This window comes from Panthera leo, chromosome A1, assembly GCF_018350215.1.
Source record: "Panthera leo isolate Ple1 chromosome A1, P.leo_Ple1_pat1.1, whole genome shotgun sequence".
In the NCBI taxonomy this organism is placed as follows: Eukaryota; Metazoa; Chordata; class Mammalia; order Carnivora; family Felidae; genus Panthera; species Panthera leo.
Genome location: NC_056679.1, coordinates 47,425,586 through 47,451,082, shown reverse-complemented (window position 1 = coordinate 47,451,082; position 25,497 = coordinate 47,425,586). Strand labels below are relative to the sequence as shown.

Genomic DNA, 25,497 nt, shown 5'->3' with positions numbered 1-25,497 from the left:
TCAGGGCTTAAGACAATTCACACAGCACCATAAAGTTATTTTTGGATGTCCGATTTATCAATCAATAAAAGCAGTAAGACAATCTAGGAAGTGGTGTTTCTTCCAAGGATTTGACAATCTGAGGAAGAAAAAACATACGACAGAGGTTGGAAAAAAATTCAAATGCTAAAACATTGCAATGTTTCCAACTAATAAAGTTCCAGGGAGTGTGGCTAATAAAGACTGAAGGGTCCGAGCTCAGCTTTGGCAGACAAGGACTTGGAACAGGTAGCTGGCCTGAGAAAGGGCAGCCTACGAAAGGGAGAAAAGGTTCAGAGAGGGAAAGCGAACTGCAAACAGCCGTGCTCTGTGTTAGGAAGTTAAATACAATGAAGTGCTGGGAACCAAAGCAAGACTGGTTTCTCCTTACAAGAAAACTTCTGCATTCATACAATTCTCAATTACAACTGAATACGGAGACATCTCCGATTTGTTTCTGGACATATGGAGTTGTCTCTGCTTCAAGACGCCCGCAGCCTCACTTTCTATCTCAATTTCTAGAAATAAACTTTAAACCAAACAAATTATGTTTTCCCCTTCAAGTAAGAATGAAAAGTTCTGGCTAGAGAATGAATTGTGCAGTGTTCTTCAGCTAGATAATACTTGAATGACAGGGAAGAATGAGAAGTCAAGTGATGAGAGGCTGAATAAACTTACGATGCCAAGTTATATAACTGCAATTTTCACTTTAGCTCCGACAACATCAGGGATTTTCCCATTTACTGAACATACGTAATAGTCACATGCATTCATTCCTTCACTTTTCTAAAAATAAACTTTTTATTCAAGAAGTTTGATAGAATTACTGCAAAGATAATACAGAATTCCCGTATACCCCACCACCAGGTTCTCCTGTTAACAGCTTCCATTAGTAGGATACATTTATCATAATGAACCAATATTGCTGATACATTACATTCTATACTTCATTCAGACTTCCTCAGTTTTTCCCTAATGTCTTTTTTCTGTTCCAGAATCCCAGTTAGTTTACATTACAGTTAAGTCATGTCTCCTCAGGCTTCTTTTGGCTGTGATAATTTCTCATATTTTGTTTTTCAAGACCCTGACAGTACTGAGTATTGGTATTTTAAGTAGAACGTGTTTAAGTAGAATGCAAAGTTGGGCTTTGTCGATTGGACCGAGGTTACCATGTTTTTAGGAGGAAGACAGCAGAGACACAGTTCCTTTCTCATCACATCAAATCAAGGGTATGTACTATCAACATGATTCATCACTGTCGAGGTGGACCTTGACCACCAGCCTGAGGGGGTTGGGCGGGTTTCTGCCGCTGCAGTTATTCCGTCTCCCCTCTAGGCCACATTGCCTACTGTGCAACACACACTTAAGGAGTGGGGAGTTATGCTCTACCTCTGAGGGTAAAGTACCTATAAAAATTGATTGGGATTCTGCAGATTTCTTTTTTCCTATTTAATCAATCATTTACTTCAGTATGAGCTGGTGGCTATTTTATCCTTTGGGTTACAACTCATTCCTTCTTTATATTGTGAGATTTCAATGACTTCCTTACTTTCTGGTGCTGGAAGATGCTCCAGGCACATTTGGTCCATTTCCTAACCTAGTCCTAGAACCAGCCATTTCTAAGAAGCCCCATTTCTTTTTATTCAAGGATGGTATTAAAAACCAAGCCCTTGGTGTGCTTGTTGCTACTGGATTAAATAAACTTCCAGTGATCATTTTCTCTTCTAAAAAGGAAAAAAAAAGGTTAAAAGTCCCATTCTTGTTTTATTTTCCCGACAATAAAACCAGCATATGCAAGTTACCTCTACGGTTTTCAGCTACTGATCTTGAGAAGATTAATGCAGTATGTGTCTGTGTAGTGACCAAAAAAAATCAGCATTCACGAACCTTATCTCCCTTCACACTTGTAATCATACTTTTAAAACAAATCCATTTCTTTTGTCTTAAACAAAGGTAGCTTTGGCTCAATGTGGGAATCGGGTTTTTATTGGTATTTTATTGCCCTGATAAGACAGAGCCTTTTCAATAGTTTTGGGAATGGAATTTGCTTTTTTTGCTATTATGGGTGAAGAAGGAAGGCACGACATGAATCTTTTAGGCACTTTTTATTTTCCAAAAAAAAATTGTCGTTAATATATAAACATCTCATTCTCTCAAAAAATTCTACAACTATACAGCTGTTTGCTCCATTATTTGCATAGGAAATGACCACAATACAAAAATAAGAGGGGAAAAGAAGCAAAACAGCAACCAATTTATGCTTTTTATGTAGGCATGTTTCCACGTATAAACATTTTGAAGCCTTACAAAATATTTACACCGTTTGTCATCTATTTACACGTTAAGAGCAACTCTTCTAACAAACAAAACTATAATTTATCAAGTTATGAAAATTTTCTAAAAAAACTTACTATATTACCACAAAATAAATAAAGATAAACAATATTTTAAAAACAAAATTAAATTCTCATTTCAATTAAGACCCCTTTTGGCATTTTGCTTATTTATTCTGCCCTTTGGTTAACAGCATCAGCATCACATTTCTATTACATTGCATATATGTAGCACTTGTTTCCTTAAGTTTTCTACATGTCACTTATAATTAAAGGCAGACACTGAGTCAGTATTAACAATGATTAATAACTAAACTGCACTGTAATTTAGGTAAAATTACTGTGTCTCACTGTATATTACATGCAAAATCCACATAAATTGGCATTTAACCACAGTACTGCACGAGCAAACATCTCAGGATATGAAAACTGTATCGTAAATCCAACAACGCCATGTGAGAGCTACATAAGTCTTTCTTTTTCTAAAAAGATACTGTGTTTAGCTTATTGTAAGAGGTTTGACTTTTGTGTATCGTATCTTTGCACTCTTGAGTTCACAATTCATATAAAATGTCTTTCATATTTAAAATAAACACCCTATTTTAATCAGTGCATGGAATCTGCTTTAAGTTCATTTGAATGATTATGTCTTCCTCCGAAAGAAATGAATTTGGTAAGGTTTCAAGAGGTAACTTACCACAAATTCTAACTGTAAATGTATTCACGGTTTATTTTCAAACAGAATTATTTATGATTTTCCCCCAAAAGAATCTTAGAAAACTTGTAATAAACCTACAAAGCTGATTTGCATATTTACAAAATTTCGAATAGCAAATAGAGGCAACTCATATAAAAACAAAAAACCCACATTTGTTCAATGGCTATTTGTGAATCGCCAGGTACGCTGGGGTGCGCACCTCTAAGGAATTACCTAATATTGAAAAAAAACCCTACTCGATGTCAAGTAAAATCTTGACATACAACCCAGCCTTCTTCCTGTGCCTGCCAACCGACTTGTTTACTAAACACTGTCACATTAAATGATGGTGCTTAGGTAAAAACACTGCAAACACACCCTGCAACCCCCACCCCCCTGCCCACGCTGAGATGTGGCTGCCTGTCATGAGATGAGATCTGCTTGAGTAAAGCCATATACATTACAGCAAGCATTCCAGATTCTTAAAAGGACCAAACACTTTGGTATTCATACAATGTATTCCCTGTTTCGTCAAATATACAAAATATACATTTCCAGTTTTTTGTTTTTTTCTTTTTATATACGTAGTTAAGTTTGCCGTTTAAAACTTTGCCAAATGAACTGCACAGCGTCAGTGTGAATTGCATAGGCACGGCGGGCCGCGGCGGGGCTCAGTTCTGGTGCCTCTTCATGTGCAGGGCCAGGTGGTCGGAGCGCGAGAAGCTGCGGTTGCACACCCCGCACTGGAACGGCTTGGCCCCGGTGTGCTTCCGGTAGTGGCGGGTCAGCTCGTCCGAGCGCGCGAACCTCCAGTCACAGCCCTCCCAGGTGCACTTGTACGGCTTTTCACCTGTGACAGGGGACCAAGAGGAGGTGAGGCGGCCTGCTTGCAAGACAAACATCGTAGACAAGGAATCGTAGAGAAGGAACTGCTTTTAAGAATCGTGGTCCAGTCGGGAGGTTCATGAGTTCCATCACGACCTAAACTTCCTCAAGGCCTCGAGTGAGGCGAGTCCCTGTTTGCTAGGAAGCAAGTGTCTGCAGTACCTCTGCGGAATGGCAAAATGGCAACTCTACACGTGCAAGATGAGTGGGTGCTCATCGGTATGTACTGTGCCTGCACAGGCAAAGCCACGAGATGACAAGATGAGCGGGGGGAGGGGGGGGGCTGTATCTCTGCTGTGCGATTACAGTTTCTACACCAACAAACTCAAATTTGTACAGGACTAATAGCTGTAAGATGGGCCGAGGGAGGAATAAATTTCAAAGCTCCTCAAATCACCCATACGAGGAACTAAATGTACTACAACTGTGAACCTAAATGTTTCTAAATGAGCCCCGAATGAACTTCACATAAACTAGTCAGCTCCTTTGAACACGGGGCTTCCAAAATGGGCTGCTAATGGGCACTTACTCTTGGAAACTCACTCTAGCACACACACATTCACAGTCTTCCTGTTTTTGTCAGATGAAAGCAAAACAAAGCTAGTAAAATAACACTGAAGTTGAATGGTGTTGAAGCTTTATGCATTTGATATTTAATAAATTCTTCAACCAGATCAGAAAGCCTGATACTGATAACTTCCCTTTGGTGAAGAATCATGAAACTGTAGTAATTCTGACATTCGCTGAAAAATGCACGTATCTGCCCAGTGTCTGTTATATGTGTTTGGGTTACAATGGTCAACAAAACAAAAATGCCTGGCCTCACGGAGCTTACATGCATGATAGTATTTGAAAAGTCTCTAATCATTCAATCTACCTATTCTTTCACAGCACTCTTTATTTTAGTAAACTGATACATAAGCCACAATCCCACTGTAATATTCTTAAAGTTGTCTGAAGTGTGCTTGTTGTTAATCTTTCAAATCCACTTAACATTGATAATGTAGTCTCAACTCCCAGTGTAAGAATCAATTAACCTTATTTAACTAAGATCGTGTATTTCCCTAAATAAATCCCCAAAACCTAAAAATGTTTCACTGAGCATTAACTAGTAAGTTCCTTTATTTATATTTCATTTTGTTAGAATTTTCTAGGAATTTGCTCGTTTAAGATGAGAGTTTGTGAGATACGTTTGCTTATTAAAGTACTACTGTTGGCTTACTGCTCAGTTTTTTTTTTTTTAATGTTTATTAATTTTTGAGAGAGAGAGAGAGACAGAGAGAGAGAGAGCAGGGGAGGGGCAGAGAGAGAGAGGGAAATACAGAATCTGAAGCAGGCTCCAGGCTCTGAGCTGTCAGCTGTCAGCATGACCGTGAGATCATGACCTGAGCCGAAGCCGGACACTTCACTGATTGAGCCACCCAGGCGCCCCTTACTGCTCAGTTTTATATGGATACCTTCTAAAACTGAATGGTCAAACTCCTCAATTCCTTAAAACATGTTTTTCTTGTGAAAGGGAAGAACCTCAGAGTCACTTTGAACACTCTTAGTACCACAATGAAGCCCAACAACCTTTCTGTCTTGATTTAGCAGTATCGCATTCAGGAAGCTGTAAGATTACTCAACTGAGTCCAAATTTTAAAAGACATTGTCCACATCAACCGAGATTTCCACAGCTTGTGGTTAATATATTTTTGCTGTCATAACTACTCTGACTCAAACAAAATCCTAAGGACAAAGAAGAAAGGAAGGGCCAGAATAGTCCTTTGAAATTCGTACCTATTATTTCACAGGAGATTTTTCTTTCAACTCCAATGGCAGACATCCCCAACCCTCCTTTCCTCTCCCCTCTCCTCTGAACCAGGACACAAATACTTAGTTGAACTCCCTGTTTTGTTTACATCCATTTAAAAAATACAAGTCTCAATTCCTACAGTTTTTTCTCATTATAAATTCTAAGAACTTAATCTGATACACTCCAACCTTTTAAGTAACATAATAAACCACTTTCCTCTCAACTTATATTCACATGTATCCTGTATGAAACACAAATGTCTTAATACTAGGAGTCAATCTAGCTATCACTCTTGTAGATGTAAATCAAACAGTAAAAAATTACTTTTTGCACAAGCGTTTATTTTTGTTCCTCTTGAAAAATAAATCACAAAAACAAACATGTTGGTGAAATACTTCACTGTCACTTAATGGAAAGAGAAAGCTATTTCTGATGTCTGAGGCAAGGAAAAAAATTCCTAAAGTGCCCTAATTTTAAAAGAAATCATTCTAGTCTTTTGCATTTAATAATTAAATCGCAAGAGAACTGAATTTTCAGAGTTTATTTAAGAAACAAGGGACACTAGACTCTTTTTGTTCACTATTTTTATTGGCTATGAAGCAATAAACTGCACCAATATTTTTTAAAGTTTACTTTACTGATTGGTTGAAAAACGGTAGCCATTAAAGTTCCTAAAACATTTGGGGTTTTGCTCTCAATGTATGCACATCTATAGATTATTCAGCCAAGAATACTACCAGTGTCTGGGACATTAGTTATGGGGCCAAGTCTTTACTCTAAAAGCAAGAACAACTATTCCCCACTTGGGGCAGTTTCTATGGGATTTGTTCAAATGTCAACACTGCTCAAGTCAAACATCATAGAGGAAGCTGGTACCCAATTTCTGGCCAAATAGTAGATGCAGGCCTTTCTTCCTCAGCCAGAAACACTATGCACAGTACTTCTGGGAAACCAAACTGACTTCCTTTAAGTTATTTCAACAGGATAGAGCTTTCAAAGGTTTAATTGGATTTTTACAGAATCTCTTTCCAATACCACCAATTTAAAATATTTAGTTAAGCTCTTTCAACATCAACTGTATTTTTAAGTTGTCATGCTGCTAATGTGAAACTTTCCAAAGGCAAAAAGAAAAAAGTGACAAGTTTGAACAGCATGGAAAACAAGCTTCAACTTTATCTCAAAAACAGTATCTTCTCATGCTATTTTAAAATTATCTAGGAGTGTTTTGCTAGGAATCCCTAAACTTCTTAAAAGTTGTTCAAGTTAAACATGCATACTCTATCATCTGGACTGATGAAGCCAATTAATATATTTCATAAAAATGTTAAGCAAAACCATGACCAGTAAAAGTAGGGAACAGGCACAAACACCGCTTGAGTGCAAACTCCAGGGTCGGGTATTTCTCATTATGTCACTTAATGGTCACAATAACTCCATGAGGTAAGAAGTGACACAATGCGCTCCAGATTAGGAACCTGGGCCTACCTCTTTTCCTTATTGTCCTACTTAAATCCTCCAGGAGCAAACACCAATACACTCTACATGAACAATTTAAGGAATACATATTGTTCAAATTTATTTAAAGATTCTAGAGCCACTTGAGAAGGTCAGTCAAGGAATGGCTTAATGGACTCAGAGCAGGCCTTCAGCTGCAGAAGGTGAGCACAAGGCATACTCTGGCTGAGCCAGCCCTCAGTGGAGGCCCACCTTTCAGGATCAGTGGGGGTCTCACAAACTGTTCTGACAATGCCCAAATATCACCTAATGATGGTTTCCCTTTACCCCAGGCTAAACAAATTTCAAGGGGTTCGCAGAACATGTTTACAGCGTATTTGAAATCTTCAGCGATGGACTAAAAAAAAAAATCTTATTTTTTTTCCTCTGATAAACAGATAAAATAGGACTTTGGAACCTGCCACAACAGAATGGGAGGTTTCTCTGCTCTGCTGAACATATTCAATAGATTCATACCAAGGCCTTTCCCTAGAATGTTCCACACAGACTCTAACAAAAGAAATATATCACAAATGGAAATATTTCTCAGAATGGCTACTTTAGGTAACTTTTTAAAAAGTTTGTTACAGTGGGGCGCCTGGGTGGCTCAGTCGGTTAAGCGGCCGACTTCGGCTCAGGTCATGATCTCACGGTCCGTGGGTTCGAGCCCCACGTCGGGCCCTGTGCTGCCAGCTCAGAGCCTGGAGCCTGTTTCGGATTCTGTGTCTCCCTCTCTCTGACCCTCCCCTGTTCATGCTCTGTCTCTCCCTGTCTCAAAAATAAATAAAATGTTAAACAAACAAACAAAAAAAGTTTGTTACAGCAAATTTGCACATCTGGTCTCCTTCCTGGTAACTAAAAATAATTCTATCTATCAACTATATCTGATAGAGACTAAAACCCATCAGGATTAAAATCAATGCTTAGTAAATGAGAGTGTAGCTTGTACTAAATGACTTGAAAAAACAAATAGGACTTAATCTTTTGATTTTCTCCTGTTAAAAACAAAAACAAAAACAGTCTCTGAACTCAAAGAACTTAAAATCCATTTCCCATTCTGAGAAACAAAACAATGCAAAGTGGAATAAATTATTTCAATAGTCTGTATTTAATCTTTTTTCTTAATCTTAATTCTTAGAATGTAGTTCTTAAAAGTTCAAATCAGCTCCTATTTCAGAAGGAAAATGTTTTTATGCAACTTAATATTTTATACACTTAAAGAATTTAGTCTGAAACAGTCTATATATATTCTAATACAAGTTAAAAAAGAGGAAACGGGCTCCTGGGTGGCTCAGTTGGTTAAGCGGCCTTCAGCTCAGGTCACGATCTCACGGTTTGTGAGTTTGAGCCCCGCATTGGGCTCTGTGCTGACAGCTTGGAGCCCAGAGCCTGCTTCAGATTCTGTGTCACCCCCTCTCTCTCTGCCCCTCCCTTGCTCACACTCTGTCTCTGTCTCTCTGTCTCTGTCTCTCTCTCTCAAAAATAAACAAACATTAAAAAAATTATTCAAAAAAGAGGAAATAATCACAATATTAAATTCATGGGGGAAAATATTCAATATCTAAAAAAGATAAGGTAGGATGATTTGGGCTCGTTAATTCATGTTTTCATATATCTTTGCCAGTAATTTTCCATTTAAAAAATCTTTTTATTAAAGCTCACTGTAGCACATCTCCTACACTTGGAACAGAAGGGTAAACAGTTCACTTCAGAAATTAGTATTATTTGTGTTTGCAAAATGCATCTAGTATTTACTAGATATAGTATCCCTGTCAATAATCTATCCACTTTTAGGAAACTGATTAAAGGATATTAAAATTAAGAAATTCCCTTCTCCCTGCCAGTCAATTTGCGGTCAGTTCACACATTTATCCCTTTCCTTATAATCTGATTCATCTTAACCCTTCCAGAAAACCTCTGAACAGTCCAGGAGAGATCATTCCACTTCTGTCTATCCCCATCACCACTTACATTTGTTTTGAATGCCTCATTTGCACTTATACATATATCTGTGTAAGAGGGTTCAAACAGCTGTGTTTTGCCTCCTAAACTAGCTTTGGAAGTTCCTCTAGGGCAGAGAGGATCTTCTATTCCAGCTGCAATGCCACACTTCTCATAGGCATCTTTGGAACAATCACGTCCGGCCCAAGTCTGACCAACTCGGATATTTCCATTAACAAAAAGGAGGGAAGGCATAAGAGACAGGAGAGGATCTGGTGTGAGTCTACCAGATTCTCTCTTTCCCCTCTACTTTGAGCAGGGCTTTTGCTGGTTCTGTTCTGCCTAGAACCGCTGAGGACAATCTCACTAAATGTATGCCTAGGTGAGAACCATGCTTTTAGGCAGGACATGTTCAGAATCCACTAAGCACAGGGTCCATTTATTATCCATCACATAAAGTGTAGAAGAATAAACAAACTCTACATAAACAAGTTTTCTTTGACAGAATTGGACTAGATTTGATGAAAAACTAAGCAGTTGTGAAGCTCCTACTGCTGGTCAAACAGCAAAGGGACTACTGGGGCCAAAGAACAGTGACCTGCCAAACCCAAAGGGGGACAGGATGGGGATACATTTGCAGTCTATCTCCTTACTGAGTGAATCTCTAGGCTCCTAAGTTTCTGCCACTTCTCCTAAGGGTTCCTGACAAAAACAATGGAAAAATCCTTCCTCATTAATAGTGTTAATGAAATACCAGTTCTTGAGTTTGATAAAAAGACAACACTCAGATTCACCTTCTTGTAATAAGAACCCAAACTGAATTTTTTAAAAACCTGTGAAACCTTTTCTTTTTCAACCAAAATAGAAAACTTCTGTATTTTCATTTTTCTAGCACTGAAGGAGTACTAGATATTCTTTTCTCTAGTTGGCACTATGGTTACCTTAAGAATTTTCCCAGCTCTTAAAGGTTTTTATTTATAAAGCAGTCAAGAAGAAACATTCTGCTGCCTAGATATTTTTTAATGAAAGTTACCTGAGATATACTTCTTCTAAAAGAGTTTAACTCCCCCTAATCAGAGTTAAAGATCCTTGAATATAAATAATACAAGCTGACAGAATAGGAATGCTGCTACAGTGATACTTTTACTAAAGTAGGACAATACTTTGTTTCTAATCTTCCACCAGAAAAAAATGTAGGTCATCAAGTAAACAGCTACTACATTCTATAGAACTAAAAATATCTACTGGTGTAAAAACCTTGGATGATTAAATTATTACTTAAAAAAAAATTACATTCTACCTTCACAGCTGATTATTTCTATCTCAGCTTCGGCAATTCCATTTAACCTGCTTATGAACTATCTCCTCCCACTAGTTTATAAGAACAAAAGGGAAGAAAAGATTCTCTTTGGATTCTCCACAAGATCAGTCAAAATGTTTGCTTAATCAAATTTTACTTCTTAACCTTCGATAAGCTTTATCATCTCAAAACAATGCTTAATCAATTTCCTATGTAAATGTTTTTCAGATGAAAGAACAAGTCCTAGAAGCAAAGTTTAATCTTCCCAGTGAGTCATTAAAAAGAAATTGTTTCTAAGCTTTCACACTCATAAATACCTTTCCAGGGGTCTAAACTAGCAAGCCTCTTAAGCCACTACTTTTCTTATATAAGCTTGAAATCATCAATATAGAAAATAAATCTCAAAGCTGCAAATAAAAATAATTTAAGAATTTTAACTAGTAACATCTGACACAAGCTAAATGTGACACTTTTTCCTGCATATTTTTCAAATACAGACTCAAAAAATCCATTGGATACTAAATAATTTCATCCTGCACAACTTTTCCACCTCTAACAACACAGGTTACCAGGTTACACACCAACGTACTGATCTCTAGATCCAAACTGTATGATGTCAATTAAGGCCATCTATCGGATCTAACTAGCTACCTACAGGAAGAGGGAGAGAGACTTAGTGCTGATTTTAGCTCTAAATAATTTTCTAAGGAAGTGAAATTGTTCCTATATGTGTTTTTTAAAGCCTTTCACTCCCTTCCACAATTCCACAAAAAGGGAGTAACTCGTGTTTGGAACATTTTGAATGTTTCTTTTAGTCGCAAAATACCACAAATGAAAATTATTGTCAACCTTGTCGATATTTTTAGATGCAAATCTATACCTAATACATTAAATAGATAATAAGTGTAGAATAAAGACCTAGATAGAAAATTAAAATTTTACATCAGGGCTTTTTAGTACCTAAACTGAAACTAAAATCATCTCGGGCAGAGATTATAGCTTTAAAGTATACACAGTAACACCTTAACATAAATGTCATTAGGAAATAAAGTGTTCCACACAAGCAGGTAAGGCACAACATGGGGATTACCCCCTTAAAATGAGGCTTGGGCTAAAAATCTTTCCAAAACTTACTGTGGAATTCTTTCTTAATTAAACAAAGCACCCCAAACACAGCCCACTGTAAAATGCAGCACGGACAGTACCGTGCTTCACTGAGCCCCGTTTGTGTTCCTGTGTTATTGTAGGTTTCCATTTTCTTTTGTGGGGGTGCTTCCAATTGTCCTTTTCTTGTCGACTCTTGGCAAGCCGTTCTGAGATTTGGTGCCCACGAAAAGGCCTATGTATACAGTCTCGGTCTAAAGGATACCTGAGCCAAGCCTGTGTGCTGCTCAAAGACTTTCTCTGTACAACTGCTCATTTTCTGTCCTGTTTCAGATAGCTGAGACTGATAAATGATCTAAAAAATGTTACCATACCCTAATTTCCCAACCACTGCAGCATATTCGTTAGGGTTCAGAACATATCCACACATGTGACTAAAAGCCACTAGGATTTCAAACATCTGTATTGAGTTCACAATTTTTCAGAACTTTTTTCTTTGGAGAATAGCACTTTTTACTAAACCATAAACACCATTTTCAAAGAAATTTCCAAACTCGATGTAAAAGCAATATTCATAGGCATACCAACAAACCAGTAGCAGTCACAGAAAATTTTTCAATTTCTTGCAAATTTTTCTTTGTACCTACAGCCTTAATTTTTTTTTCCTATACATTTTGCCTTTTCTGGCCCCAAGCCTGTGCTCAGAATTACTTTAAATCTTCATTATGAAATTAAAGATAGCAAAGTATATGAGCAGAAACAACTATCCTGCTGGTTAGAGATTATTCTATTTGATTCAAGAGTCAGTTAAACAATCATGCTGATTTGTAAGGGTAAAGTGATATGTGAATCTTTTCTTTAACAGGTGGTCAGGAGCAACTTTTAAATGATGGCAATGGGTATAGCCCCTTGATGTATGTATACATCAAAAGGCATACACAAATTTCAGTAGAACGCCCACATTTAAATGCTTTTAAAAAGTACAATATACCACTTGACACTTGCCTAGAAGCAGCCAGAGGCACCATATAATAAACATGCATTACAAGTAACACAAACCCCATAAGGGGCACCTCTATAGACCTGGAAGTATGTTATATGTACATATAACATGTTTTTAAGTGAAACAGAACTAGTCCCTAGAATACAGGCAAGTACATTTCAGGTATTGTGTAACCATGCAAAGATGGACCTCTGTATTACTCACATATTCTTTATGAATACAGAAATCAAAGTATGTGAACTCAGAAAAACTTGAATGCTATGGGTCTTTGCTGGTTAACTTCTACTTTCATCCTGAATTTTTTAAAAAAGGTCTTGTTTTGGGGCACCTGGGTGGCTCAGTAAGTATAGCGTCTGACTTTGGCTCGGGTCATGATCTTGCAGTTTGTGAGTTCGAGCCCCACGTCAGGCTCTCTGCTGTCAGCTCGGGGCCTGGAGCCCACTTCGGATTCTGCATCTGTCTCTACCTTTTCCCTTCTGGTTCTCTGTCTGTCTCTCTCTCTCTCGCTCAAAACTAAACATTAAAAAAAATGAAAAAATAAAAAAGGTCTTGATTTGCAAAGACCATTTCCTTATGTTCAATTTGCAAGTTAAGAAGCATTTACTGTCTAAAAATCCAGAATAAGTAATTAAATAGAACTCAGATGTAGTTTGTTTTAATTGCTTAAATCATTTTTACAACATAAGGTAACTTGACATTTTAAAGCAATTACAATTATATTCCAAAGAAATGCTATGGTGCTTTTCACATTCTGCCTGCAAAATGGCAATCATTTAAAAAGTAATTTTTATATCAAATACCAAATCTATCCCATATAGACTATTTTAAAAATCTCCTAAGAAATTGTCCAGGGCAGGGTCGGGAGGGGGGTGCAGCAGGGGGCGTGTAACAAAAAAACCCACAAAAGGTATTACATAAGTTATTTAGAAATACCCGGGCCTTGGGGCGCCTGGGTGGCTCAGTTGGTTGAGCGTATGACTGTATGACTTTGGCTCAGGTCATGATCTCACATTTTGTGAGTTCGAGCCCCATGTCGGGCTCTGTGCTGTCAGCTCAGAGCAAGGAGCCTGTTTTGGCTTCTGTGTCTCTCTCTCCCTCTGCCCCTCCCCAGCTTGCACTCTGTCTCTCTCTCAAAAATAAATAAACACTAAAAAGAAAAGAGAAAAGGAAGGAAGGAAGGAAGGAAGGAAGGAAGGAAGGAAGGAATTAGGAAAGAAAGAAGGAAAGAAAAAAAGACGAGGGCCTTAAAAGGAAGAAGAAAAAAACAAAACAAGAATTTTCTGGCTTCAGATACATTCATTAAAAAACAGGCAAGGCGGGGAGGATGCAATGAGAGAGCACAGGTAATTTTAAAAGACATTGTCTAGAAACTAGAAATGAGGAGAAAACAACCTCAATGCTCTATGATTACCCAAGAACGGGTTTAGCCAGATGAACAAGTCTACTACAAACCCTCCCCAAGGCATTTGAGAAACTATCAAACAAAACTTTATTAAACTGGATTACATGGTCTCATTCATTAGATGTCGATGGCCACGCATTTATGATCAGGTGAGCATGGGACCCTAACTAGGCCTGGGTCCTCTTTTTTAGTTTGATTTTATTAGTAAGGGCATTGTTAAGACAGCTCACTATTAAATTTCTTTGCCAGCAGGTCAAGTTCCAGAATCCCAGCTATAAGCATTCCGAGCACTAAACCCTGACAAGGGTTGTAAGGCCATTCAGATACGCTCGGACTACATCCCTGCAATAAGCAGTTGATTACAGCATGATATGCAATTGCACTCCTTTTATTAGGAGACTTTAACCTCATGAAAAACACATTCCCTCCTTCCTATCTCCCATTTCAAGGACTTTCAAAGAAGAAAAAAACAGTAGTTCAAATGTCTCAAATTTATTTCCATTTCCCATGAATCAAAATCCAGATAAAAATCCATTTTCAATGTTTCCTTCTCTAATATAACATTTATTCTATAAGTGGCTATTTTAATATTTCTATATGGAATATTTTCTTGGCCATCATTTGCATTTGAAAACTTCAGACTGAGTTTACTATAAGCTTGATGGCTATTTGTTGAACTATAAATATAATTTCTACTCTGAGCTGCTTATGTAGGGTCTTTCCTTTTATATAACCACCTTGTCTATATCTAAAAACTTCAGGCCAAAACAACCCATTCATTTCATTGATAAACACCATGAGATGTCTTTTCTTTAAAAGCAATTTCTCAGAAAGTCCTGGAATCTACAGTTGTTGCCAACACTATTTAGATTTTAATAAGTACTGTTTATCACTGAGATATCAAGTAATACTTCCTTACATGCATACAAAATGTCTGCAGCCATATTCCTCCCAGTCCTGTATCTCAGCACTGACCTTTGTTCAAAGGCTTTTACTTTTTAATGCAGCAGTTAGAGATAACTACTTCATTTATCAAAACTCAATTTCCATAGTAACATCTAGCCTGGGGAGATTCAAGTCCTCTCACACTAATCCAACGACCCATTCAAAGGAACTGTTGAATACTTTGGTTTCCATAGCAATGATGGAATAAAACATTTTGCTAGGTCATTGCTTTTATTAGCAAACTTATTCTTTGAACTTTAGGTAAGGCTGAATTTACTGAGAGAACAAAATAACAATCATTTTGTATAAGTTCTTTCCTTCAGGGCTGGCCTTTTCAGAAAACCACAAATAGTTAATCACCTATATATTTGAAAACATTTTGGGTATTTGGAAGCTTTTTAAGGATGCCATGTAGTTTTGTCCTAAAATGGGTTCTAAAATACAGTTTTAAAATTAAAAAGCACTTAAAAGTGATTATATAGGCCCGACAAAACAAACATTTATAAAATTAAAGTGACTAAGCTTAAGAGCACATTCTAAACAAGGATGAAATATAAGCCAGAATAAAGACACAGTCCCAAATACCTCAAATATGGGCTGGCACAGGGTGCAGAAGAACTTTTAAACCATGACCCTATCTTTGCCTGGCTTTAATACTCTGCAGTTTCTGCCCTACCTTTCATTCATCAACCACAGAAAACAAGCTAAACAAAAACTTCAGGTTAAAGGTGAAATTAAAGACACTGTATTAAGCAGTTATGCTTCACGTGCTAAATGGAAAAGTTTTTAGCATTGAATATAGCTTAGGGAACTATACGGAACTATATAGCTTATGGACTGCTTTGTTATGGAGGAAAGAAAATGAGTTACATTTTTTTCCTTCAAGACGGGAATAGCAGTGCCATTAAAGTTTTAAAATCCATTAGTAAACATCATTGTTTACGTTTTCAGGTAATTAATTCTACGTGAGGTGACAGGGCAAGGCCTTGGTAAGGGAACATCAGCCTTCCTGGAACCAGACTTTTCTTCGTGGAACTGAATTCTGAGCCAAGCCAGTGCTGAAAAGGTAGGCCATTAAAAAATAAAAGTTGACAGAAGAAAGAAGAGATCAAACACGTGTTGGCTTTTAAAAGGATGAATACCACTTACACTATTTACACAACTCACAGAATTAACAAGAAAATTACATACCAGTATGAGTCCTCAGGTGAGCTTTTAAATGAGAAGACTTTGTATAAACTTTTGTGCAGCCTGAAATAAAGGAGAGAAAGAACAGCTTGTCATTTCGGAGATCCTTTTGAAATCTTTACATTTGATGATTCAGTGTTTAAAATCTGGCTTTAAAGAAGAAATCTCTCATGCTAGAAGATATTTGAAGCGTCAGTTTTAAAAGAAGCAAGAGTGCTCCCCTGTTACCTTATTAAAGGTATAAAGTGATTTACTTTATGTACCACTTTAACAGGAAGAGCAGATAATCAAGTGAGCTACACATGGGAAATTTTTGTTTATATTACAGTAGGTGCTTTATACTAGTAACATATACTTCAGCGATTTAAAAACTTTTAATGGCTCTAGAGCAGACAATGTTAAACCATTATCCAAGATGACTGCAGTTTTCTGTACTACTACATTTCTTGTTTTTTCATTTAGTATATCATGCTGTATTGTGTACCATGGTCAATAAATTATACCCTGTATTAACCATAAACTAGCTTATGCCAGCAACTTGTAGATAAAGTCATTACCATCATCAATTTACGTTTTGGGCCACATCTCATTCAAGAACAAGCGTACGCTCATATGCTAACAGAACCATCCTTAAATCAGTTCTGTAGAGAGTCCTGTAATCTGCCATCATGAGAACAGCCTATTCATTCCCCACTTCATTACCATGCTTTATTTTCTCAACTTAATCTCTTTTCAGGGAACTTAATTTAGAATTGAAATTCCAATTCAGGTGTTTAAACAAAGGAACTCTGGCCTAACTCAAAATGCAAAATTTTGTTTAATATTAAAAATAAAGAAGTCCAAAGTAACTTTTTTCCAGAATATCTTAGCCACTTCTCAATACGTAAAAACAAGCAACAGACAAACAGTTACATCCCAGGGTCCAGTACAGAGACTGAGACATGAAAAGGACAAAGTAGATGATTTTTTTCAGTGTCAACCACTACTTTATGTAAATTTAAAACCTGAGGTTACAGGTGCACACAAGGCACACGTATTGATGCTTCAACCAGGTAAAAAAGTCACATACCAGGGTAATCGCAGTAGTGGATGCGTCGTTTCTCCAAATCAGGGTTACTCCTTCTATTGTATCTGACAGGCTGGATGCTTTGCGAGTTAACTGGCAGGGTGGCCGGTAAATTTGGATTGTGAATTGCCAGTTTAGAAGCAATTGTAGCAGCATAGGATGGAGGTGGGGTCAAATTCTGGAGCATCTCTGCTTGTCTATCTGGACTTCCAGGTTCTGAGCTTGGTGGTGACGGGGGAAAGTAAGTGGCCTGCTGTGGAAGAAACTGACTTGGCATTGTGTATGTGCAAGGGGGCATGCCCTGGAATTGTTTCATCGCAGTCTGCGGAACAGCAGAGGTGTGTGTGTTAAGGCCTGCCATGGCGGCTGACATAGAAACATTAAGAGTGTCCATTACTGCTGTCTGGTTTGTAGAACTGGGCATATCTAGATCCGGGGTGTTCAGTAGCTGGTACAAGTGGCCCTGCTGGGGAGGGACAGAAAGATGAAGATCTGGTGTAGGAAGTTCTTGTTTGATGAAAATATTGTTCACCTCTGGAGCTGCGGTCTGGTGGGAGCTGAATATACTGGTGAACTCAGGGAGGGCCTGGGTCGGGGCCGGAGGAGGGGCGGTCGTTTCACTCTGGTGGCTGAAAATGGTAACAGGTTCTGTCTTGATGTGTGTTACGCACGGTCTCTGGGATTTGTAGAGGCCAGTTCTCAGGTGAGTGATGTCAGGGAGGAAGACGTTCATGTTGATACTGTAAGGTAACCCTTCACTGTCAGTGAAGAACTGGTCTACGACTGAGGCACTGTCTCGTCTATACTTTTTATGCTCTGGAATTATAGAAACTGGAGGAAGCTGAGGTGTCAGATACTTCTCCATCTCACATCGTGTCTAGAAAAGAAGAGATACAAACATGCATAACCCACCTAATTCATCATCCGAGTGAGGACAAACTTAACCAAAAATCCCAACAATACCTGTGAGAAGTACTAGGGCACACTCCTTGGTGTTGCTTACAAACATATCAGGTTTATTTGTCAGTTGTGTAAGAACTGGCTTACGGAAAGCCTCATGAAATCCTCTACAACATGTATTTGGTAAAATCGCTCCCACAATCAGCCCCGGACAATAAGTGAAAGAGGCAAATCAAGGAAAAAAAAAAGGCAAACAGAAAACATGTTCCTTTCTAATGAATAATAAAGTGTACTTTTTTATAACTCACATACGAGCAGGGTTCCCTGCCCCATTACAATTGAGTTTGCAACTTAAGTACAGTATTGTAATATTGCCAAACCACCTCAACTCTGTTCATGCCATATTTATATTAATATAGGTATGTTTAAACAAAACCTAAGCAAACCAACCTTAAAAATAATATTGCAAAGTTCTGTTTTGTTTGGATAGATATTGTTAAAATAGCTGATATAAAACATACTCCTTGGCTATTTCAGGGCCTTTTCTCATTTATAGGTCACTGGAAACTTAAATATGAAGTCTTGAGCAAAACACAGTATCCACTGAAAGAACAAAACTTCACTTTCAACATTTGATCTAAATGTTGATTTTAATCAGCAGATTCTGTAATTGGTTAATATGATAATGAAATGTTCCTATTCATATCCCTATCTAAAACAGATCTTTAATTACCTAGGGGAAAATCACTCCCTTGGTAGAGTGGTGCTAAGGCGCCCGTGGGTGGGGAGAGGCTGCTGTATCACTAGCACAGTCATCAGCAAAACATTTATCACGTCCTCCTCAGTGGGCCAATGTTACATTCCCCCCTACTCTGTAAAAAGCTCAATCATCCCTCATCCTCTTGGTGTCTCTTAAGCAGAAAAGTGACAAACCTGAAATAACCAAACCGGTTCCAAGTGGTGATTTTTTAAGGACATAATCCAGCTTGTCTCACCCAGTCTTTTTACAGCTATCGTCTATTCTAGTATAACAAAGTTCATTTTTATTTTAATCTTTCAACATTGAAAGGTAAATTTTAAGAGAAAAAAAAAATCCACCAATTAAATGGCTCATCCAACTGAACTATTAACCATGGCATTATATACATATATATATATATACACATACACATATATATATATGCTACTACTTAATTTCAAAAGCGTTTCATATCGGGCTTGGTATCATTCGGTGCGGATGCAGACTGGGTTTCCCAGATACACGCGATTTAAAAATAAAAATTAACGCTCTAGTCATGTGAGTCACATCTCTGACAAATGCCACTGCCCGTTCACAGCACGACGACGCTCGCAGCCCACCCGGAGCAGGAGCTGGGCAGCAAATACGCAATATACCAAGGGGCTATTAAATGAAGCGTCTCGAAATAAACCGAACTAAACCCTTTCGTGCACTTCGCTCCCGTGGTGGTTAGTGGTTTCTGATTTTAGCTCTTCCAGCTGTTTGCATGTGGGTATGTTTCCAATTTTTTTTTTTTTTTTTTTTTCCTTGGGACAGGCTAAAAGTCCCGGGAAGTTTTTTCTGGGCTATATGACTCCCTGCGTGGGCGAAAGAAACAGGCGGTTGCTCTAATTCGGCTGCCGGGCAAGTGTAAAAGCCAACTGCCAGCTTTCAACGCGGCTCCGGGAGGAAATTTACGCGCACATGAAGAAAACAACACCCCCGGTCTTTTTTGGTCTTTCTTTTTAAGGAAAAATAAGCGCTCCAATACGACCTTAGCTTTTCTAACTCTCGGTTCCCAAAGGCAGCCCCGAGATCGCGTCTAAAGCAGGCTGAGCCAAGAGACATGAAACTAGCACCCCGAGGCGCCTCTCTCCGGCACCCCGATTTGCGTTTACACCTAACCCGAGACGACGGTGGGGGGGACCTCCGAGGGCAGGGCACTGAGCGGGGGGGAGGGGGGCTTTAAGGTGAAAGGCGGGAATTAAATAAGGTTGGACGTGAGGTGCGAGGTCTCATCCCCCAAACTAAGAAACACTAAGGTGCATGTGAGCACCCGTCCCCCTCTACCCTTTCCTCGCACCGACCCGCCCGGGGAGACTCATCTGGGACACCCCTCCCTCTTCCGGTCCCCCCACTTTGTCCCTGCGGATTGTGAGTGCCCAGGCCAGGACGGCAGGGCGGGGAGGGGCTGCCCACCCAGCTCCGGCTCCCGGAGCGCCCCGACGCACGCCCCAGCCTGGAGCGGCCCCTGTCGCCCGCGCGTCGCAGCGGCGGGACACGCCCGAGCTCCGGGAGGGGGGCGGAGGGAGGGGAGCGGCTCTCCCTACCTGGACCAGCTCCTCGGGGGGCAGCCGCGGGCCCGCGGCGGGCGGCGGCGCCGGCTGCGGCGGCTGCGGGGGCGCGGACTGCGCCTGCGGGTGGTGGTGCGGGTGCTTCAGCTCCTCGCCGGGGAAGAGCGCCGCGTCGCGGGCCGGGTTCGCGGCGCCCAGCACGGGCTTGAGCTGCGCGAACACAGGCTCGTCCTGCGGGGCCGGCGGCTGGGGTACGGGTCCCAGGCGGGCGCTCATGGTCAGCACCCGCGTGGCCATTGGCACTCAAGGGGGCGACTCCGGGCTCGGGACGCGGGTCGGGCGCGCTTCCCACCTCGCCCACGCTGACTCGGGCCGGCGAGCTCGGCGCGGGGCCGCGGGCGGAGAAGGGGAGGCTCCGGGCGGACCCCCTCAGCCAACAGCAGGCGCGGTTTTCGAAGGCGCGCACGAAAAGCAAAACTCTTCCGCTCCGCCACGCGTAAACGCCAACGTCCTCCAGGCGGCCACTTTCTCCCGCCCCGCCCCGCCGCGCTTTCTCACTCGCCGGAGCCCACTCCCGCCACCGCCGGTCTCCGCGAGCGAGCTGCGAGCGCGCGTACCTGCCCCGCGACTACTGACACTTGACGCCCGCCTCTATTTTACCCAACTCCGGGGGGGCGGGTCCAGCCAGCCTGATTGGCAGCGTTGCGGCGAATCCCGAAGCCTCGAGGCCGGCCGGGCCGGAGCGGCTAGCCTATGAGAAAAGGGAAGCTCGCCCAGGGCCCCGCCTTTGCCGGGTTGACCCGCCCCCTCGGGCCACGAGCTTTCGCGCGCAGGGCGGCCGCGCAGTTTGTACACAACTTCTCTGACAGATTGGGCTGACTGAGCCGGGGGCGGAGGAAAGGAGAGAAGCGAGTGGAATCTAGGAAGAGAGGGAATTAGGGTGGAGACGTGGAGGGAGATCTCCTCGGACTGTTCTCTGCCAGGATTAGGGAGAAAAAGAGTTTTGCACGTCTTAGGTGTTGTGCAAGGACCTGAAACTCAAAGGCTGAAACCCAGAAGGCAGATAGGTGGGGGCGCCAAGGGTTTTAGAGACTTATTTCATGAGTGTGTATTTTTAAATATACAAAATGTACTTTTCTTTAGCGGAAAACTAGGGGCGGTGTGATAAATTTAAAAACAACCCTTGTCTCTGTGTATCTTTAGTAGTGAATATGTCCATTTAGCAAAGTAAATCCGGAATGTCCTAAATAAAAGGTGTAATGGCAAGTGTTTTTTTTTTTAAGCCTTTGCATAAAAGCTTGTTTTTCCCTATAGTATTTAAACGGTTAGAAGTTTATACACATTTTACCTCGTATCTGTGTATGGAGAGGAGGGGGATGGGCCATAGGGATTTTGAAGTTTTTAATATTTACGCTTTTGTAAATATTCCAGCAGAAGCATGGAATCTAATTTAAGCACTAACGACTGACTAGATCAAATGTATTTAAATAGTGATTACATCTTTGACTTGTTGTTGCTAGCACTTTATGTTCAAAAAAATGCAGTTTAATATTTACCAAACAAAAACGTAGCACATTTACCTAGCACTGTGGCACCTTTTCCTACGAAGAGATAACCAAAGAAGCCACAAACATTAGACACGCAGCAGCTCTGAAAACTGGGAATCCAATTTTGTAGGAAAGTAATAGTCAAATATATTACCATCCACTAACTATATTCTAATGGGAAGGTGAAGTTTTGCCAACAATCACCTAAGGAAAACACTTTCCTAATCCTTAATGTCTTGTATGTGATTTTATCTGACTTATTGAGAAGCCGGAACAATAAACTGCAATAAAAATGCCTGGTATTTCACTACATATGTATATATGTTGACAGCACACTATGCCATGAGATAATTTTACATATACAATAGCCTACTCACACTTCACGGGATAACAGTTTAAAACAAACAAACAAACAAAAATGAGTTTTTAGAAAAATGTTCAAAGAGTGTACCTACTAAAAGTGTGGATCTCATTTCAATGTGTAGATTAAAAACATAATATACACATGAAATATTAGAGGAATTTATTATTAGAAAGCAAAATCACGCTGTAAAATATTTTTTCTCCTTTTCATTTCCTTCTTGCTAATAAATGATTCATTTTTATGGCTGTGATCACTTCTTCCAGAGAATGGTTGATGACTACTTTCGTGTCACCAAAGTAGTATTTACTAAGTGTTTTTGCAAGTTTTTTCTAAGCAAACAGTCCCATAGTATACACCTTCACCTTTTCAAAGCTGTCCTGATTTTCTCTAATATTGAGCCCAGATATGTAATTAAATAACTTAGAAACATTACAGAATTGGTACGGGATTTAATATTACTTTTTTTAAAAAATTGAAAATTGAAAGGTGTTTAGTTATAATGCTGATAACATGATCAAAACTGAGTGTGATAAAGCCTGAAGAGAACTTTCATACTCTTTTTAACTTAGGTTCAATACGATTTGGTACCTGTTTATATTTTAATTTGCCTCTAAGCCTCTCTAAACATTTTCTTTTGTCTTTTTTATCAGAGCATCAGTGGCCTGTTATCTCAACCTACGTTTTCACTGCCATAAAATCCAGTTACTTTACTGGAAATATTGGTATATCTCACACCATTTTTTAACATGCTTTCATTTGCAAATGCTTTCTCAATAGCAAAACAAAACAAAACCCAGCCATTTGGTAAGCTTTTAATAAAATATTTGTGAAGTCCTGTTAATTTTTTTCACATTTCCACTTTTCGTAATGAATACAGATACAGATAGCTACTGTTGTGTTCACAACTTTTGGTAGAAAAGTGGAATACAATCTTTTTTTGTTCAACTCTAGTAGCATTTATTTAAATTTCATTTCTGACATAAGGATTCATAACATAGGGCTGCCACTTTTAAGTAATGGTTTCTCTCAAATGCCTGGCTCGGCAGTCTCACAGAAAATGACTAGCTTAGCCCTGTACAATAGCACAGAAATCAGAAAGTAATCCTTTTCTGAGACATTTGCCATGCGATTCTGAACCTATAAGGAATATGTTCAACCAAGCTGCCTTGCTGTTAACACAAATGCTACCGCTGAAAACCTGGTTCATCAACCTTAGTAAAAAGGGTTAAAACTTGATAAATATTTTTCAAATGTTCCAGGTTCTACATTGGCATGACGCCAGACAGGGTGAATGGACAGATCCTCAATTACTTTGAACTTTCTAGTTCTTTGCATTCCTTCCTGCTTAGTAGTGCTGTACCATTAGGGAAGATAGGAGAAAACAAAAAACAAATGTCAGGTTTCAGAAATCAATTAGTGGCCTGGCAGTGGTATGTTAACTGAACTGTGCCAAAACAGAAAATTCTGAGGGAAAAAAATAAAGTTGAGTCGTCAAGTTAGGTAGGAGGGTAAGCATAGAAGCAGTGTGCATGCTTAAGTCCTTAGTCACTGGGCAACACAGATTTAGTCTTAGAATAAACCATAAGTGTCACTATCTTTACGGGAATAAATACGCCTGAATGTGTGGGGGCTGAACAGGCATTCAGTGATGGGGGGGCAGGGAGGAGACTTAAAGGAGGCAGTGGAAAAACATGGATAAATAGCTTCTGAATGATGAGATGAGAGAAATATGAAGCTATCACTCGGGCAACGTTCATAAGAAGACACGGCAAAAAAAGTATCTGTGTTCAGTTGTTCAGCCAAAATGTCAGGGAGAGCTTGAAATGAGGACAATTTTAGACATTTTATTCACTTTGGAAAATATTCATGGAATATTCCATTTCCATAAATTCAGAATCAAATTACCAAGTGATATTGAACTACAGGAAAAGCACGAGAATGAGTAAAAAATCCTTTTTTCTAAGGGAGTATAATCTTCTCTGGGGTAAGATCATTCGATTTAAAATGACTTTCTTGATATTGATAGCCTACCAAGTGTTCGAATTTGTATCAATAGACACATAAAAAAACAAAATTATTGTCCTCTGAAACATTTCACGTTTTTAATCTTTTAATGTTTTCATTAATGGAACTGTTTTAAGCCGCCCTTCAAATTAAATAAAAAGTCATTGAGAAAAGGACACGGTAGATGGCAGCTTCAACTGAGAGGAGTCAGAATTCCAACCATTTTGACTCAAAGGTTAACAGACACAAGAAAAGATGGCCTTTTCATCCCTTTTGTTGAAAAAATATGTAATTTAAATAGGATTAATATACCTTTTTTGTGTCTAAATTAACAGGTTATCTTAAGAAAAAAGTTAATAGTCTACTTTTGCACTATCTCCCACCACACTTCTCAAGAAATAAAAGTTTATATTAAGTTTGGATTTAAATATATTCTTTATGAACTATCTCATAAAACTCTGTGTGTACTTAATCCTAAATGTACTGTTATTTATCTAACCTATTTTTAAAACTCTAGTAATAGACACACACACACACACACACACACACACACACACACACACACACAAAAACAAACCAGAATTTTACCTTGTGGGAGGGACTGGGATAGCTTTTTCCACCTTGTTAGTATAATAAGCAGACAAAAATGACATAAATATAAATGCCTTGAACCAAGTTATAGGCCAGGCATACTGTAGCTCAAACTGTACAGTGTTTGAATTCTGACTTCAAACATGATAGGAAAGGTTAGAGAAAAACCCTGAACTGAGGCCGTCATACCAAACAATCTTTTGGAACACTAAGGAGGCCACATCGCCAGCATCACAATGAGTGATGTTTTGAGCCAATTGCTACACATGTGCTGACAAAAGCAGTCATGGCCCTACCGTGGGGCCGTGCACAGTGAATGCTCAAATGAACTGCACAGTACCCTTTTGGAGGTTAATTTGTCAACGAAATGTGCAGTGCTAAGACCCATACTGGCTCTTCAGGACTTCTATCCACTGGTGATGGTCAAGTAAACTCATATAACTTTTGAGGAGGATAATTTGACAATGAGCATGAAGATGGCTAAAAACGGAGCAACCTTGGGGCTTCTGGCTGGTTCAATAGGTAGAGTGTGTGAGCCTTGATCTCGGGGTCTTGAGTTCAAGCCCTACACTGGACATAGAGCTTACTTAAATAAATAAGTAAATAAGAATGTTTTTTAAAATGGAAA

At 39.4% G+C, this 25,497-nt stretch overlaps 1 protein-coding gene across 2 annotated transcripts; it reads right to left on the bottom strand.

Annotated features, from left to right (window-relative positions):
* Positions 1 to 1,891: 1,891 nt before the first annotated feature.
* Positions 1,892 to 25,049, bottom strand: KLF5 (Kruppel like factor 5). Of its 2 annotated transcripts, none has more exons than XM_042927811.1 (4): positions 20,400 to 20,983; positions 17,175 to 18,048; positions 16,109 to 16,168; positions 1,892 to 3,898 (listed from the first exon to the last, which is right to left on the bottom strand). In XM_042927811.1, the coding sequence occupies exons 1-4, from the start codon at positions 20,658 to 20,660 to the stop codon at positions 3,720 to 3,722; spliced, it is 1,374 nt and encodes a 457-aa protein (XP_042783745.1). In that variant the 5' UTR covers positions 20,661 to 20,983; the 3' UTR covers positions 1,892 to 3,719. The 2 variants fall into 2 exon arrangements, with proteins under 2 accessions (XP_042783745.1, XP_042783754.1); XM_042927820.1 differs by lacking the exon at positions 20,400 to 20,983 and adding an exon at positions 24,867 to 25,049 and having other exon boundaries at positions 1,896 to 3,898.
* Positions 25,050 to 25,497: the final 448 nt, after the last annotated feature.

Excerpts from the sequence above, each read along its gene's own strand:
- KLF5 (XM_042927811.1), bottom strand. The coding sequence starts at position 20,660 with ATGGCCACGCGGGTGCTGACCATGAGCGCCCGCCTGGGACCCGTACCC. Across the intron at positions 16,169-17,174 it reads CCACTACTGCGATTACCCTG|GCTGCACAAAAGTTTATACA; the intron begins GTATGTGACTTT and ends CCTTTATTTCAG. Across the intron at positions 3,899-16,108 it reads TCACCTGAGGACTCATACTG|GTGAAAAGCCGTACAAGTGC; the intron begins GTATGTAATTTT and ends CCCCTGTCACAG.